This window comes from Agelaius phoeniceus, chromosome 14 (assembly GCF_051311805.1).
Source record: "Agelaius phoeniceus isolate bAgePho1 chromosome 14, bAgePho1.hap1, whole genome shotgun sequence".
Taxonomy (NCBI): Eukaryota; Metazoa; Chordata; class Aves; order Passeriformes; family Icteridae; genus Agelaius; species Agelaius phoeniceus.
This window is the reverse complement of record NC_135278.1, coordinates 11,210,108-11,226,931: the sequence shown is the minus strand read 5'-3', so window position 1 is coordinate 11,226,931 and position 16,824 is coordinate 11,210,108. Positions and strand designations below refer to the sequence as shown.

The window sequence follows — 16,824 nt, the reverse complement described above, 5'->3', positions numbered from 1 at the left end:
GAAAAAAAAATTAATCCTTCTCTTTTGAGGGCACTGGCCAGACCCACGACAGGTCAGTGTAACATCCCACACCCTTTCTCCTCCCCCTGCTGCTTCAGGGATGTGGGAACCCCGCGCTGCTCCCGCCGTGCCCGCGGCACCAAAATCCTCCTGCCAGGATTCCTCCAAGCTGCATTCAGAATCACTGGTCCCGTTTCCCTGGCAGTGTCTGGGATCACAGGTGGGCTCCTGATCTTCAGAGATCACACGGCATTCAGGGAGCCCCTCGCTGACTTCCTTTGTCCCTGCAGCCCTGCCCAAGGCCCCACCTCATTCACATCTCAGTAAAGCCCAGGGACTGGAGTGACTTTGATAGAAGTGTTTAATTTCAGACTGCCCCAATGAGGTAATTAAAAGGACCTGAGTATTTAGCTTAGTTACTCTTCTTTTTAGTTCTTTAATTATTTCTCACCTCCAATTAGCTGGATAACTCTTACCCAATTCTCTTCCCAATTTGTCTGTGTCCTTCTTCCACTGCAGGGCCAGGATTTGCAATCTTCTATGATTCACTCAGTAATCAGAACAAAGATAACCAGGAGAGTTTTACTAACCAAGTCTATAAGCACTACAATTTCTTAATATTTAGTATTTCAAATACACGCATCAAGAGAACATGCATCTGTTCCAAATCTCAGATTAATGAAAGAATACAGCAGCAGGGATGCTCAACTTTTGATCAAAATTCCCTTTATACTGTATTAAAATCCCACCAACACCACAACAAACCAAAACCCCAAAATATTCAAGAGACAAGTCCCTATGTTTAATAGTATCAATATTTGATAGAAAAATGAGATTTTAATGGCATTTGGACAATGGACAAACGGCTCAAAAGAAAGGTGTAAACTTGGCTGAATGCAGGAAGGCAAACCCAGAGCTCCTGGAAACCAGTGGAGAAGGGCAGCACATCTGTCACTTCACAGCAGGCACCACAGTCCACAACCAGCCCCTGGCATCTAAAAAAGGGCAGGGACAGAGGGACAGGAACCATCCCCGCCCTGATTCCAACTAACATCCAATTTTCATAGTCAGAGAAGTAATAAAGTGACCACACAGAGAATGATTTACGACCCATTGAGAAAACTATTGTTTATTTAGAAAAAAGGTTACACTGGTAGAATTTAGCAGATAAAAAAATTCTTTTTTTTCTTTTTTTAAAAATGTCATTGTGAAATTTTCAGACTAAAGTTCAGCAATACAAAGCTCCTGTAGCTGTAACTGAAACTTAATTTATTTCAGTTTTGAAGAGAGCATTTCCAATCAATCTAAAAACAACATGACAAACAAAAGGTGTGACAAGGGACAACTGAGCACAGGTTTAGATTGGGATGGGACAGGGTTCATTCATTGTTTTTTTAAACAAGTCAACGTTATACACAATATACAAATATTCCCTAAACATTGCATGAAAACAGTGCTCCCACTTAACTTTGTTTTTTTTTAGTTACCGATATTAAAAACAGGCCAAGTAATAAATAAAAACTGAGTTTAAATGAGGTAAATCCAAAAAGGTTCAATAACTGTTTATTTGTGGTTTTCAAACATCTAAAAGAATGCAATTTCAAATTGAAAGAATTACTACACTCAGGCAGTATTTTCGACAAACTAAAGTGGAACTATGTACACATGAAACCTCATTTGCACTATGGCAACTGTTTGTTTGCAGCACATTGTGCTAAAATATGGAATAGGTAACACTTTCAGCCAGGTACTGAAAATAAATGTATAAGAAACTAAGCAACAAGTTAAAAATACAGTAATGTACAACTTAACAATTAAGTCCTTAGCATGGGGAAATAAAGCAGAGAACTGAATAATTTAAGGAGATGCAGATGGGTCCTCTTCATTCACAATTTTCTGTGCAATCTATAGTCTGGAAAATACATTTCTGGTCACAGCTGGATATCTTCCCATTTCAATGTCACCTGCAACAAAGGTGTACATAATTAGAATTAGATGTTCAAATGAACACTGATCTCACAACTTTACATTTTATTCCATTCACAACTCAAAGAATGAGGGGGGAATAAAACTATTTTTATCATTCCCTAACTGTAGCTCATTCCACAGCAAGAAGTACATTACTGTGAACACTGCCCTGTAAGTAGTGAAATGCTAATTTAAACATACAAATAGCAAACAAGTAGTCACTTGTGAGGGTAGAAACTCCTTCAGAAGTGCAACCCCCTCAAAATCTTACTATCTCTAAATTAGGCAAGAAATAAATGCAGCCAATCAGACACTGTACATTAAGGAGAACGATATCAAAGATTTAGCAGGAGCACAGGATGAGATTCCACAACTGTGCTGCTATACAAAGCACTTTTTCATACTGCACTATGCACACAGTGGGTGCTGTCAGTGTTCCAGGCCAGAAGCTCCAGCCCATTACACAGCTGGATGTGAATTCCACAGTACAACTGACATTTACCTGAGCACTTGTTATTTACACTCAGAAGAACATAGTTGTGCTTTTTTAACTAATGACTTTATATCCTTAAATCCTCACTCTGTATTGAATTGCTAGTCAAGACAAAACTTCATATTTTATTATTAAAGAAGCTATAAGTGCTCAGTAGTGAACTTCATTTACCAAGACTGCCTTTTTCCTTCTGCTCCAAAGCAGCATTTAAAAGAATAGGGAACAAGGTGGGATTCCTCTATAGTGATCAGACAATAACAGCTATGAAGGAAAAAGAGCCATGAAAATTCCAGCAAATTCTTCCCAGAGAATGCTCATAATTTTCAGTTTAGAAAATATTCACAGAAATATCTTCCATTATTTCAAGCAGATAAAAAGAAATTGTACTAAGAAGCAATGACCTGAACTCCCATCTTTTTACCACCAAAGAGCATCTGGTATCAGCACAAACTTTGTTACCCAAACCCCCTCACTTAGGTGCCCTCAACTGCCATGGCTGAATGAGCCCTGACACCAAATGGAACACAAGATCCTTTTTCAAATAAGCCCCCTTTGCTCTGAGGTCACAATCCAGGAGTGGAGACTTTTCTCAGACATTCAAAAAATTTTTTTTTCTTTTTTTCTTTTCCTTAAAGTGTAAAATTGTACACTGCCTTATGTATAAAGATTAATAGCAGTCTGTGACAGAAGTTGGATAAATCAGGTGAACTAATTTAAGTTCTCTGGGACACTTTCCTTCCCAAATAGCTGAAAACAGAACACTTTAAAACTCTTAAAATGGTTCAATGTAGAAGAGAAAAAATGCCTACCCTCATAACCATAATACAAAACTTAAGTGTCCACATAGCTCCACAGGTCTGAAAAAAGCCCCAACCACTCAGAGCCACATCAACTACAAAGAAAATTGATTTTTCCAGAAGATCCAGTCTGAATAAGGGTTACTCAAAATACTCCAAAGTTCCTTTTCTTTCTCTAAATAGTCCATGTTTCCATGCCAGAGTTTTCCTTTATCCTGTTCCTCAGATCAGACCAGATAAAAGATTACGCAGAGACAATGAGCTGACCAACTGCACCATGCAGCATTGTGGTTTAAAAGCTACTGCTTTTGTTGAAGCAAGATGAAGATACAAAACTTGAGTTTGCTACATATTAGGCAAGATTTTGCTAAGTAACACACAGATTATCAGAATTACATAAATCCACCTCTGCTTTTGTATGGTAACTTTTGTTAGAAAAAGCAACAAAGATGCAACTCCACCAACCACTGCTGACACACCACATCCTCTGCCTCTTCTTTTTCCAAAAAAACAAAATAATCTGAGCATCTATATCATCTCTGTGATGATGACAGGGAAATATTTTTCTCCTCAAGCAGTAATAAAAATTTAAAATACTAATAATATTTTAAAAATATAAATAATAATACTATTTTAAAAACCCAAGCTAAAACCACCCATACCCACAAAAATCCCCAAATAATGAAATACCATCAATCAAAAAAAAAAAAATCCCCACAACACAACCAAAAACCCCCCAAAACACCACCCAACCATCCTGGCTGATTTTAGGGCTGTTTTGTCTGTATATCCATTACCAGTCAATAGGGCCCATGGGAGATACCAAATCAAAGAAATTAAATAACAAACATTTTTACCTTTCCTGAAAGAATCTTCATTATCTATGCTTGTCTGAAGATTTATGAGTAAATTCGTTGTTAAGGAAAAAAATATGTATTGTGCTACATATAATAAAAGGAAGCTCATTTGCAGAAATTTTCTGAAATATCAATGTTTAAAAGGATATTGTTTCTTTTCTTCTTTCCCCCCAGTACTGTCCCGCTTTTCTTTCTTCTCTGTTTTTTCTTTATCATGTCTTGATTCCTTTAAAAATACACATATGGAAAATAGCTTATTATGGTACCCATTGTACAGGACATTTAGGAAGACTGTAACATTTAACATTATAACTGAACACAGCTAAAAAAAAAAAAACACAAAACAATCACTCAAAATGACAGTACTGAACTTCTCTGATTTCTGAGATTATTTCATCTTTCTTATCCAGTTCCCTGGTTAGTGCCAGCAGCAGAGCTGCAGGTGGGAACCACAGTTTGGTGAATACAAATATAACTGCAACACACTTGCTTTCACCAAAAGAAGCTGTGCTGACACATGCATGTGGAAATCTGAATTACAGGCTAGTTTATATGTAAGTTAAGAGCAGTCTGCAAATATTTTAGATTATTCAGAACCTCTAAGTTCTGAATTTTCCTGGCTACTGCCAAAATGAACTAGTCCTCCAAACCATCCTGCTCCTGCAGGAAGTGACTGCTGAGATATTTAAAACCACAAGATCCCAGAAGTTTCAGAAGCGTTTTCTTACACATTCGCAGTGCATCTTTTAAATTTAGGCTATAAAGCAGCAATAAGTTTTAGGAAAAAAATACCAGCTTGTTCTGTGAGCAACAACAACAAATAAACAAGAGAAGAGGTTATTTTACCTTTTTGCTACCAGAGGAGCTCTTCTCCATCTTTTCTGCCTTGATTGAATCACCTTTCTCTTTTCCTGAAGACTTTGATTTGTTTTTCTCCTTCTCTTTTTCATTTAAGCGAGGGGAATCAGAAGGACTTTCACTTTTGCTATGTTTTGAAGAACCAGCTAAAAACAGAACACAAAGTTGTAATTCACAACAAGTAAAAGCCTGACAAACACTCACACAGGAAGGAAAATACATACTTGTGCCATTTTCCTCTTTGCGTCGTTTAGTTGAATCCTGGGGCACCTCTCGGTCACTGTTTGAATGATCCTGGCACCAAATACAATTATGCAGATGTTAGCAGACTAAAACATACTCCTGAACTAGCACCTGCTTGTATTCTTCTTTTGGAGAACTAATTTTTGAATACTTAGAATGTAACTGAGCTGTTACATCTCGTGTGAAGTTTCTGGAGATCAGTTTGGAGGGAGCAGAGGTTTGAAAACGTTACTGCAAACCAACCCTTGAAAGAGTAACAGAAGAAAAAAGCCACCTCTGATATAGATCACTTCTGCTCAAATGGGCTGGACAGCCAATTATTACTGCAAGGGCTTGCAACAGAAAGCTTTCCAAGGACAAACCAACTGTCTAAACCAGTTCATTAAAAATGTCACCAACCCTTTTTCGATCTTTCCTGTCCTTTTCATCTTTCTTCTCTCTCTCTCTGGATCTCTCCCTTGACTTGTCCAAATCTTTCTTCTCCACTTCTCTCTCCTTACTCTTGGACAGTGTTGGAGTAGTGTGGTTTATGTAGTGCTGTTAAATTAAGGCAACATCACCAAATATTAATATGTATTCCTAGACATGTAAATAAAAAGAAGTCTTATTCTAACATCTCAGACCTAGATCAAATATTAAAGATAAATACTTTATTAACAAAACAGAGGGATTGAAGACATGTTCAAACTAGTAATCTATAATTTAACCTACAGCTTATTTACACAATTTACTCAATTCAAGAATATTTCCTCTTAACTGAAACATTTATATTAAATACACACAACACCAGGACTGTTGGATGCAAGAACACAAATCAGACACAGGGCTAAAGAAACAGGATATGGAGGTTACTGGACTAAATTAACACCTGCAGTCTTGCCCAGGAGGAATGAATGGAATCAACTGCTTAAACAAGCTATAATTCATTTTTAAAGAATAATCTTTATCAACAAAGTATTTAAGACAATACTTTGAATAACGTCTTTTAATCTAATTTCTAACCTTCAAATAAGAAAAAACAGCTAAACATAGAAAATAATTGTTCATTTCTCTAATATGTTCTAGATTGTTATTCCACTATCTCTTCTAACCAATTCTGGTAAGCTCCATAAAACAGGCAGCACATCTGTTATTATAAATATGGACACATTACAGTAATTATACGTGTCTTTTTCAAAACAATTATATAGTTAGACATAAAAATATTAAGAGCACATTTTAAATTAAAACCACTTCCCTTGGTATTTAAGTTACACCAGCACACAGATGTAAATCAGTATACTTCATTCTTTCCCCAGTTTCACAAGTTAACAATTTTATTTGGGGACAAAAACATCTTTACTAAAATATGCTCTGTATTTCTTTTTAGAGAGATACCCTACTTAAAAGGATAAAGAGGGAAGTGGAAGATTAGTTTAAAACAATCAAGATAACACTTGAACCAAACCAATCAGTGTTTCAACTTTCAAAGTTAAAGTAATCCCAAGGATCCTTCTCCAGTTTCAGTAAATGTTTAACTTACCAAAACTTGATGTTAGTGATTCTATGTTAAATGTCACAATGACAAAATTTAGGTCTCTTTCCCTTTATTTCACTGGAATTTTATTCTCCTATAACAGACTGAACCTTCAATACTTCTTGCACTAGGTATTTCTTTTTGCTTTTCGCTCACTCCTCTTTTCTTATTCAATTTCTTACAATGCCATTCCACAAGTAAATTATTCCTGCTCTCTTCTTTGCTGACAATGACATGCAAATGTGTTTTCTCTAAACAGCCCCATTCAGTTGTCTCCTAGAGCTGCTTTCCACAGGGGAAAAAAGAACCTCATGGCTCTGCTTTCTCCTATTCATTTCTTGTGTTCTCATGGCTGTTCATGACAGATTCCACTGCTCCTCTACCATTCCAATGCAGAGTTTTGGAAAACTACATCCATCCACCCCCATCTCCTTTACCAGAAGGACTTTATCAACTTGCTGCCAGCTGATGACACGTCAGATTTTGGGTGCTTTGGTGCAGTTTGTAACTTGGACAAATGCCAAAGCAAGAAAAAAAACAAACAAACCCTAACTCAAGTCTGGCACCATTCATTTTATAACCTGCAGTGTAAACCAGTATTTATTGTCTGGCTCCAGAAACTGAGCAAAGTCAGGAATAAAGAAAGTCTGTAAGCAGACAACAGCACTAGACTTTTAACTTTTAGTGGAAACTGAACTCATAAATCTTACAGGCATCTGAACATCCCATCCCTTCCCCAAATAAGTACATGGAAGTAAAGAACATTTAACTTGTCTTACACCATGTACAGGGAACATTATCATGAACTGCTTTAAGTCTGTTAGACGGCACTGAAGAGTGAAGATTAGTTCATTAAGTGAGAAAGATTAGAAAAGAACATTTAGAAAAGAAAGGAATGGGTTGGACACCCCCCCCAGTTTCCCAAACACTTAAAGAATAAATCCATTAAAAGGTCACACAACTGCAATACACTTCCAGCTAAGTCTACACAAACACATTACAGCTAGTTCTAAAACATAACTTTTCAAATTAACTAGAAAAATAAAGCTGTTTGGTGTTAATTTGATTACAAACAGTTCCACTGCCTGCTTAATTAAATCAATGTGCTAATAAGTAAAATAAATACTTTTAAATAAAACTTTAGCTTAAGGAATGAAAACATAAGCAAAATTTCAATTAACCAACTGAATCTTGACTCATACAGTAAGGAAGGGAAAAGTGAGCTTTTACAGATTCCCATATACCACCTTTCAGGCAGAGGTAAGCTCAAGACAAATACTATACTTTTCTAATTAAGAAAAATTACATATACCAGATACGTTGATGATTTATGAAAGTATCTAGATTCGATCTACACACACTGTAGTTTCATCCATGGTAAGACTAAAGGATGTTTCCCATATACACTATCCCCATAATCAGATACAGTTGGTATTGGAAAGATTCAATTAAAAACAAAAAATCCACCTGCAATGTCCATTAAAGAATCACAGCTATTTTAGCTATTTTGACTTAAAATGTACAAAGTGTTCTGAACACTTTGCATAAAGCTAACTACAACTAAACAACAGTATAAATACAGAATATGGAAATCCATAACACATTTTAAAATTAAGTGTATATAAGTAATCCTAGGTAAACCCAAAAAGTGTCCAAAAAGTCCACATGGTCAGCATTTTCCCGGGGATAAACCTTTGCACAGTTTAGTTACACTCTGGTTCCTATTATGTAACCAAAGACTGTAACAGCAACTTTAGAAGATTTGTCACATCCCCTGATGTATCAGCAGGTGTGCAGTGCCTGTGACTGTTCTGTATCACAGTTACAATGTGCTTGAGTTCTAAAAAGAGCAACAAAATAGTTACAGAATCTGTCTAAAATACAACATTCTCAGTCTGGTTAGGCCACACCCAGAACACCCTGCTCAGTTTGGGTCCCTGCTGTACAAGAAGGATGTGGACAGGCTGGAGATGGTGCAGAGAAGGGTCACAAAGGTCATCCCAGGCTTGGGAGGCCTGACCTGAGAGGGAAGGCAGGATGAACAGGGTTTGCTCAGCCATGAGAAGGTTTAGGGGAGACCTTAGCACCATGTCCCAGTATTTAAAGGGTGGCTACCAAGGGAGATGCCATTTAACATGGAAAAATAATGGGTAATGGATACAAGTTATTCCTGGGAAGATTCCAATTGGACACAAGAGGGAAACACTTCACACCAAGAACAATCAGCCATTGGAGTATTTCCTCAGGGAAGTGATGGATTCCCCAACCTTGGACACTTGGAAGATGTGGCTAGACAGGGTGCTGGGCCAGCCTGCCTATACCATGTTTTTGCCAAAAAGCCTGGACTAGCTGAGCCTTGAAGCCTCTTCCAACTTGGGATTCTGATTCTATGAACCCTTGAGAGCATTCCCTTCTCCTAAGATAATGAAACTGAAGGGAATTTACAGGAAGCAAATATGTAGAGATGATAATTCAGGAGGCTGTCTGTAATGCTTAGAAACACAATACTGTAGTACTAGAACATGAACACAGTTGTAAGGGGAAAGAGTATCAATATTCCAGAGGCATGTCAAATATTCTTTAACTACTGTTCTTTAATTGGTATATTCAAAACCCCTCAAACAATTCTAAGAACTCTTTTAGCTACTCCATTAGCTCTTCAGCCAAACAAATGGCTTAATCATAAGGACATTTCTGTGTATTCAAAAATTTTAGAGAGGAATAGAAGAGACACTGACATATGACATCTCTTCAAAATATTGACAGAAAGGTAAATTCAGGGGATTTTTGTTACATTGCTTCTATATTATACACCATCTCTCCTGTACAGAGGATTTACACACCAGGACAAAAAACTCCATCCCTCTATTACTATGCCAGTATTTACTGGAGTGCAATTTGAATTTCTGATGGGAGTTTGCCATAAGAGCAAAAGATAACTTCTCTCTGCAACAAAACATGAAAATAAACTTGGCTGGTTTCTAAAAGATTCAAACCTTTGCTGAAGATTCCTTGAGTTCGTTGAGGTTGTCCTGTAGAAAATGAACGGAGATGACACGTGAGCTGGAATAGTTTTCAGAAACCAGAGGGACTTTGGGAAGCACGGCCGTGCCCTTGAAACAAAAAACAGCTACTCCTTCTGGAATAAATCTTATGTTAATACCATACTTTGAATAAAGCTAGAAACTGAAATACTTTTTTAAAAGAAAGAGGGGGGGAGGGAAGACAGTCCTTATCTATTCTCTAGACTTTGCTGTTAAATAAACTACAAAATAATCTAATTTTTCCTAAAACAATGAAAACACACTCTCCTGGCTAGACAAAAATATAAAGTAGTCAACTCTAAATATAGCTGAACAAGAGGTGAAACAGGTTTTAAATACTTGTAAACCTGTATCTTCTCCACTTTCAGTTAAATGTGGTAGAAGTCACTCTAGAATGACCTTACACTGCTATTTATAAAAAATGTCATCACTGAGTAGTTATCACTGTCACCTGTTTCCTCAAAACTAGTAAAAGCTATTTGAATTCTCCAAAATTAAGTTAAATATTTCAAGTAAATTTTACATAGAAAAAGATGTAATTCGAAAAAAAAAGAAAAAAGAGAAGAGCTTGTTCTAAAGCTGGTAAGATGGTGAAGTTTAAAGACCCACATAATCCATCACAGTGCTCTCGATGAAGTATTGGTAACTTACAGTTTTAAATGTTCAACGTACTGCAAATTCAAAGATTCCATGAACATAGATGGTTTAGAAATAATATAAATATGGAGCAAGGAATGGCTACCCTGAGTCTTCAAGTAGGCTACGCCCATGGTTTTGTGCTGCGCTTGAGTGCTTGGGGTTTCTCTTTGCTGGGTAGGAGGCTTGGTGGCCACATCTGGTTTTATCGTAACGCAGGGCTCAACACGGTGGGAACCCATTGGAAATAAACAAACCTCGAAGGGAAGGTACAACAGAAGCTGCATGCGCACTGAATATACACAACTACAGGAGAACTGATCACCAAGGAGACTTTAAAATGGAACTCCTTTCAAGACTCCTCCTTAGAAGGCACATATCGGTATGATGCTCATCAAGAAGCCTGATGAATTCAGAGGTATCGTACATCCCGTATCATCCAGGAATCTTCAGTGCTATAGATTCTTCAAAGAAGTGCAGAAAAATATGCTCCACTCTGTTGCAAAGACTCATTTGCTTGTAGCTACCATTGCACTCCAAAAAAACTGACTGCTTAAAGCAATGAGGCACTTCTGTGTAAAAATTCTCTTGAAATTTCCAAACACTATTTTACAAAATTTGTGCTAGGTCCTTGAAGCATTATTTTGGTTAATTAAAAAATATTTTTATAGAAAAAAAGACAGTCCGCCAATAAAGAAAAGGAATGCATTTTCTAATGCAACATAAAACCTCCAGTGGTTCCAGTGTATACTTGGCACAAAACTTGAAGGAAGTCGAATACTGGCATCCCAAACTCGTGAGCCTAACATGGGTGCTGCCTTCCTCAGGCTATACTAACCTTTACTGTTGAGGAATGTGACGGAGAAGAATGTGTATCAACTTTGCGGCGTTTTTGTTCTGAGGAAAGAACAGAACAATGGCATTATTGAAACAGTTTAAAGAGTTTGAGAATCAAATAATATAACTTTCTGAAGTACCAACACAATTAGAGCTAGATTTCTTACCACTATGTGAATTTTGTTTTCCTTAAGCTGTCTAGAGTTAGCAGCACACCTTGACCATCTTTATGAAAGTTGCAGCAAAAGCGTATTGTGAACAAACTGCTGCAAAATTATGCTCACGCCAAACTTCCATTTTATAGAAGTCAGCATCTGAATTTCAGAATTTCTATGAAGACCCTGAACAGATGAACCCTATGAAAAGCATTACAGTTCTCCCTTATGGGGTTTGCCTTAAGCAGAACAAATATAAAACTCAATATTATAGCCTCAAATAATAACTTAAGGATTTGCTCACCCTTAATATAAGAGGGGACTGATAAAGCTTTCTGCATCCTTCTTAAGGATGCAAAGGCCTATATCTTTAATTTCCCTGTTTTCTTCCAATTCAAAGGTTGTCATGAAGCTCTCAAAGTACATACAAAGTTTTTGCATTACACTTTTACAAAAGTTGCATCTCAGTTATGCAACTAACATATTTTAATAAAAGACGATTTAGATTTACATTAAAAAATTGGCAGGCTTTGTGAGAACAGGCATTCACTGGAGATGTGTGACCTTCACACAATTCCCATAGTCTGCCTTTTGGAAAAACTCTGACCACCTTCTTTAACTATTGACTGTATTGAAAAGCCAGTGCCAAAATCTTATTTATTATGTAACTATTCTCTCTCAACTTCTCTAGCATTTTTTGACATTCAGTGATTTTCAAGCGACATATTCTATTTTTCTGGACAAGAACAGAAACTAAATATTCAAGCTTACCCCTTTCAGATTCTGATGTTTCTGATCGGGGAACAGGTGACTTCAAGGACCCAGCTACTGGCACCTTTTCTCCTCCTTTAGCATTTTCCTTGGATTTCATTTCCTTTGCTAGATCTCTTTCTCTGGATGGCTCCTTTTCTCTCTCCTTTTCTGCAGTTGACTTTGACTCAATGATGGTAACAACCGTCTTGGACTTTTCTTCTTTTGAAGCTTTTTCTTCTTTCTTCACCTTTTCCTTCTCTTTGTCAGATTTTGGTGTTTTCTCCTTGATCTCTCTTGCTTTCTCCTCTTTGTTTGCCCGTTCTTCCTTCGGTTTATCTTTCCCATCTTTCCCAAGTGCCTTCATCTCCGGAGTGGCAGCTGGAGTCTTGTCTTTCTTTTCTTTATCTTTTTCCTTCCCGCTTTTTTCTTTATCATCTTTCTCTTTAATAATTTTGCTGCATCAAAAAAAAATGGCCAATTAGCATGGATACAAAACACAGCTCTAGCTTTATCACAGAAGTTTTACTTCTGAATGTTTGACAGAATTTCCTGGAGAAGACACTCTAATATTTCAGATTTGCTGTTCCTTTATCAGAACAGCAACAAGGAAATATTCTAATTTATCTTTTGTAGTTAAAATGAAATGCATTTATCAGTAAAACTGTGTATTTTGAGAGAAATAATGTCATTTTTTAAATTTTCAAGAAATAGGAACTATTTACACAGAACCCAGAAGTAGAATTAAAAGCCAGGTCATTTCCAAGTGTATTTCTGTGGCTTGGAAGGAAGAAAATAGAGAATGTGTAAGAATAGTTTTTCTCACCTATTAGATGCACTGTTTCCATTGCTTGTTGTCACCTTCGGTGTAGCGTTGACAGTTTTATTAATAACTTTCACCACACCCTGAGACTTCTCCTTTAGTTTATCTGCTTAAAAAAAGAAAGAACAGCTCTATTTCAACAAGTTAATCTATAACCTACTGGTTAAAATACAACAAGTAGCTGAGCATATTCATGTCAGGTCATATGTAGCTAACAGCTAAAACAGGCAGCAGATCCTGTCTCCCAAAACCAAGTGAAAATAAAGAACACACACCGATCCTATTTAGCATCACATTTATATTTTTTTCTTTTAGCTTAATGAGGCAAATTTTGAGAGAGGCCTGTAATGTCAGAAAAATTCTTCTAAAAAATAAACATATAATAATCATAGGTGTGTTTACCAGTCTCCTCAGTAGCGCCCTCTTCCAGTCTAACTGTATTTATTGTGAGAGACGTAGGCATCCCAGCACCACCTGGCCCATTTTGTACTGTTGCAGGTACAGCATTCCTGGCAGGTGGGTCTTTGTGGTGAAATTCATTTTCAGGTATCATGAAAGGCTTCCTACTTTTCAACTGTCCAGAATAGCTGCAAGTCGCACAGATTGTTAAATATGCACAAACATAAAGCAAAACATGGGTTGAATCTTAACTGTGGATCTAATCTAACAGTTCATCTGTTATTTATTTCACAGTTTTTCCTAACTGATACGCAGTTTCTTCCCCCTATATTGATGAGCTCAAAAGAAAAAGAAAAACAAACAAACCCACTAGACACAGAAGCAGCCCTACCTCCACATCCTCTTCTCACCACCACACACACACACACCCCTGGCCAAACACACAGAACAAACTGACTGCTGACAAAACTTCAAACTGTTCGGGCAACCTGAACTGCCCCTCAGGCATACAAGGATGATTCCACATTCGCCACAGGAAGATGTAACATGTAACTAAGCATTTTAGAATCATATGCACTTTCAATATCTAAACAGTCTTGCAGTAATAGCCCTTGGCTTTCCTCCTGTTACTATCCCTCCTATCTCCTTGCTGCTATATTATTTCTCTAAAATTAAGCTATGCTCTTGTGAGTAGAAATCTTTACTATTTTAAGGGTTTTACTAGAGTCTTGTAAAGGAAATTAGTGATCATCCAGCACAAAATGAATGTTTTCATTCACACTGCCAGCACCGAGATGCAGGATAGCGAAATCTTCTGTGATAAGGTAAAAATCAAATGTTAGGACTGTAACAGTTCCGAGTCTTTAGATGCCTTTCATGATCCACTTTTAACCACTTTCTTAAATAAGTTGTTGTTACCCCATAGCCAATGCATATAGATCAGGTCTCTTCTCTTTCTCTTCCTGACATATCTTGTGTACTCTTCTTTCCAAGGCTTGACCCAGGTTCAGCACTTTTGGATACCATGGAAGGATTTTGGTCAGCACAATCAGGATGTTTCTGATATGCGTATATTCACCTGTTTCCAGACAGTGCACAGAAGCCTGAAACATAAATTAAATCTAATGAAGTTGGGTTTTTTTTTTTAAAGCATTCAAAAATCATGAGGTTTTTGGCATCTCTATTTACCTTAGTTAATTTATAGTGCCATTTGTGTACCACATGTCTAAAATTCTCATAATCCAACTGATCAGCCTTATTTCCACCATCAAATCCAGTTGCTCGTAATATAGTTAGGAAACCTGGATAGTTGCCACATTCCTACATGCACATCAATAAATAGGAAAAAGTTATTTTTTGTGAAACAAAACCAGTAATTCTAAACCCTAAACTCTAAAGGATGAGACACAATCACACTTTAAAAGATCCACTTTTTAAAGCTAATTTATGTTGAAATTTTAGTTGTGGGTGAGAGAAAAGATTATTCATAATTTAACTAGCTGGTGCAAGGAGTAAGAGAGTTTCCATATGCTCCCTAAATTATCTTCAAGGTAAGCTATGTGAAAATCAGAAATGGAAAGGGTTTTTTAAGTAAATTATATTATTAACTAATATTATAGTTAAAGTGTATTTAATATAATAAATATATATTATAATATAATGTAAAATACATTATTATTATAATTAAATTATATTTTTAACATCATACAAAATTACTTCTACCAAAACTACATGAATTATAGTAAAATATAAGTCAATTTTATGATTATGCCATCAGAAAAATCCAATCACACTGTTTTTAAATCTAACAGTTTCACTAAATCCATTTTTACTGGGCTGAATTACACAAATGGTTAGTACACATTCTAATGAGCAAACTCATTCTAATAATTTCATATACCTTTTCATATATGACTCTGTCACTGTGCCATCTGGTCACAGTCTCCAGCATACAGCATAAAAACCTGCCATATCTACTGGCTTCATTTTCTGTGCAACTTGCAACTGTATATATAATATCAGAGAAAACCTGTGAATAGAGCAAGAAAACATTACTATGACCTTACTGAATTACAAAAGCAAAAAACCCAACAAAAATTATAAATTTCTCTCATCTAAACCACCATTAAGATGGTTTCTAAATACAACAGAGACTGCTTATAAAATACTGTTTGTTTCCCAAGTGCTGGTCCTTCACACTTAGGCCAGAATCCAAGCACACAGCTGCTGCTGACACACTGATAGCTCAAGTGTCTTCACTGACATAAGTGTTTTATTTTCAAATTAATAATGATTTGAGCTGGTAGAAGTAAACATCCAACCAAGCTGATGCAAAAAAGTTTTTTTTCCCTGGCTCACACGGGTCCATCAGCTAGGGCTACTTGAGTAGAAATGCTCTTTTGGACACATGAAATCAGAGCAGGTGCAGTGACACTAACAAGCCCACTGTCTGTAGCACCAATTCCAGGGTCAGGAGGGTCCCAAGGATGTTGCTGGTGGGGGTAAGAAAACTGGGTCCACAGAGAAGGTCACACACAGCTAAAATGGGAGGATGAGAGCAGGCCATGGAAATGCAGATTACTTAAAGGTTACAAAACCTGAAAACAACTCCCATGACAGCTAATGACTTTGTGCTCAAACTCCAGACCCATTAGGGTAAAACACCAACAACATTTCTTGAAAATAAACCCTTGAAGCTTTAAGAAAGCTTTGGTCAGAAGATGTGAAGTACAAAAGTGAACCTCTGATTGTCACAGCATCTTGTTTACCTCTTTTGGGAGGCAGGGGAGACACTAGTTTGGGATGTTTGCAGTGGTAATGATGAAATTACAAACACAATTGTAGCTACTTACTCGGTCATAGCAGAGAAGTGTGGAGAAATTGGGTGTTTTCTGCTGATGCACCAGTTCAACAAAGTGAGCACAGTAAACTGCATCAATTGCCGAAAAAATGCAGCGAGGAAATATACACAACTGTAAAAATTTGGTGATAGTCTCATTTTTGGTAGATTCTTCAAAAAACAAAAGTTGAGAAGGGAAAAAAGAAAAGAAAAATAAAGTAAATTAATGCTTTATCATTCAGCTACTCTCTTCCCAAGAAGTTCGCTATGACAGATCCATACTCTGGTGTTTGATTTCAGACCCATCCTTGGCATTGATCAGAAAAGGTCAATAGAAGTGCAACTGTTTGAGGGTGGGGAAAGAACAGCAGGGTGGATGTAGCAAATGTTTATTTCTTATTAGCAAAATTCTTCTTTCACATAATGGGGCTAAAAACAGGTTATGGGAAAGCTTCAGTAAACTTCTCCACCTGCTCAAATTGTGCACAGCTGCAAAGCAAACACCACCTGCTATTTCCCTAGAACACCTTCTTTAATCTTTCTGCATGGGGCTGAATTTTAGTTTGGCCTCCTTCTAAACTGAAGAACATGGTGTCTCTATAATCCATT

General features: G+C 36.9%; 1 protein-coding gene across 7 annotated transcripts in view; it reads right to left on the bottom strand.

Moving 5' to 3' along the window:
- Positions 1-1,102: 1,102 nt before the first annotated feature.
- Positions 1,103-16,824, bottom strand: part of THOC2 (THO complex subunit 2) — a 49,558-nt gene continuing 33,836 nt past the window's right edge. The window contains exons 25-39 of one of the 7 annotated variants that reach the window (XM_054641408.2): positions 16,229-16,386; positions 15,277-15,405; positions 14,565-14,696; positions 14,295-14,479; positions 13,380-13,564; positions 12,981-13,086; positions 12,176-12,612; positions 11,251-11,309; positions 9,729-9,845; positions 5,616-5,753; positions 5,198-5,267; positions 4,962-5,119; positions 4,265-4,341; positions 4,116-4,163; positions 1,103-1,964 (exon numbers count right to left, since the gene is read on the bottom strand). In XM_054641408.2, the coding sequence (XP_054497383.1) occupies positions 4,136-4,163; positions 4,265-4,341; positions 4,962-5,119; positions 5,198-5,267; positions 5,616-5,753; positions 9,729-9,845; positions 11,251-11,309; positions 12,176-12,612; positions 12,981-13,086; positions 13,380-13,564; positions 14,295-14,479; positions 14,565-14,696; positions 15,277-15,405; positions 16,229-16,386 (1,979 nt within the window). In that variant the 3' untranslated portion in view covers positions 1,103-1,964; positions 4,116-4,135. Of the gene's footprint in view, positions 1,965-4,115; positions 4,164-4,264; positions 4,342-4,961; positions 5,120-5,197; positions 5,268-5,615; positions 5,754-9,728; positions 9,846-10,427; positions 11,310-12,175; positions 12,613-12,980; positions 13,087-13,379; positions 13,565-14,294; positions 14,480-14,564; positions 14,697-15,276; positions 15,406-16,228; positions 16,387-16,824 lie in introns of those variants that run through there. The other 6 variants (XM_054641411.2, XM_054641410.2, XM_054641412.2 and 3 more) reach the window with 6 other exon arrangements.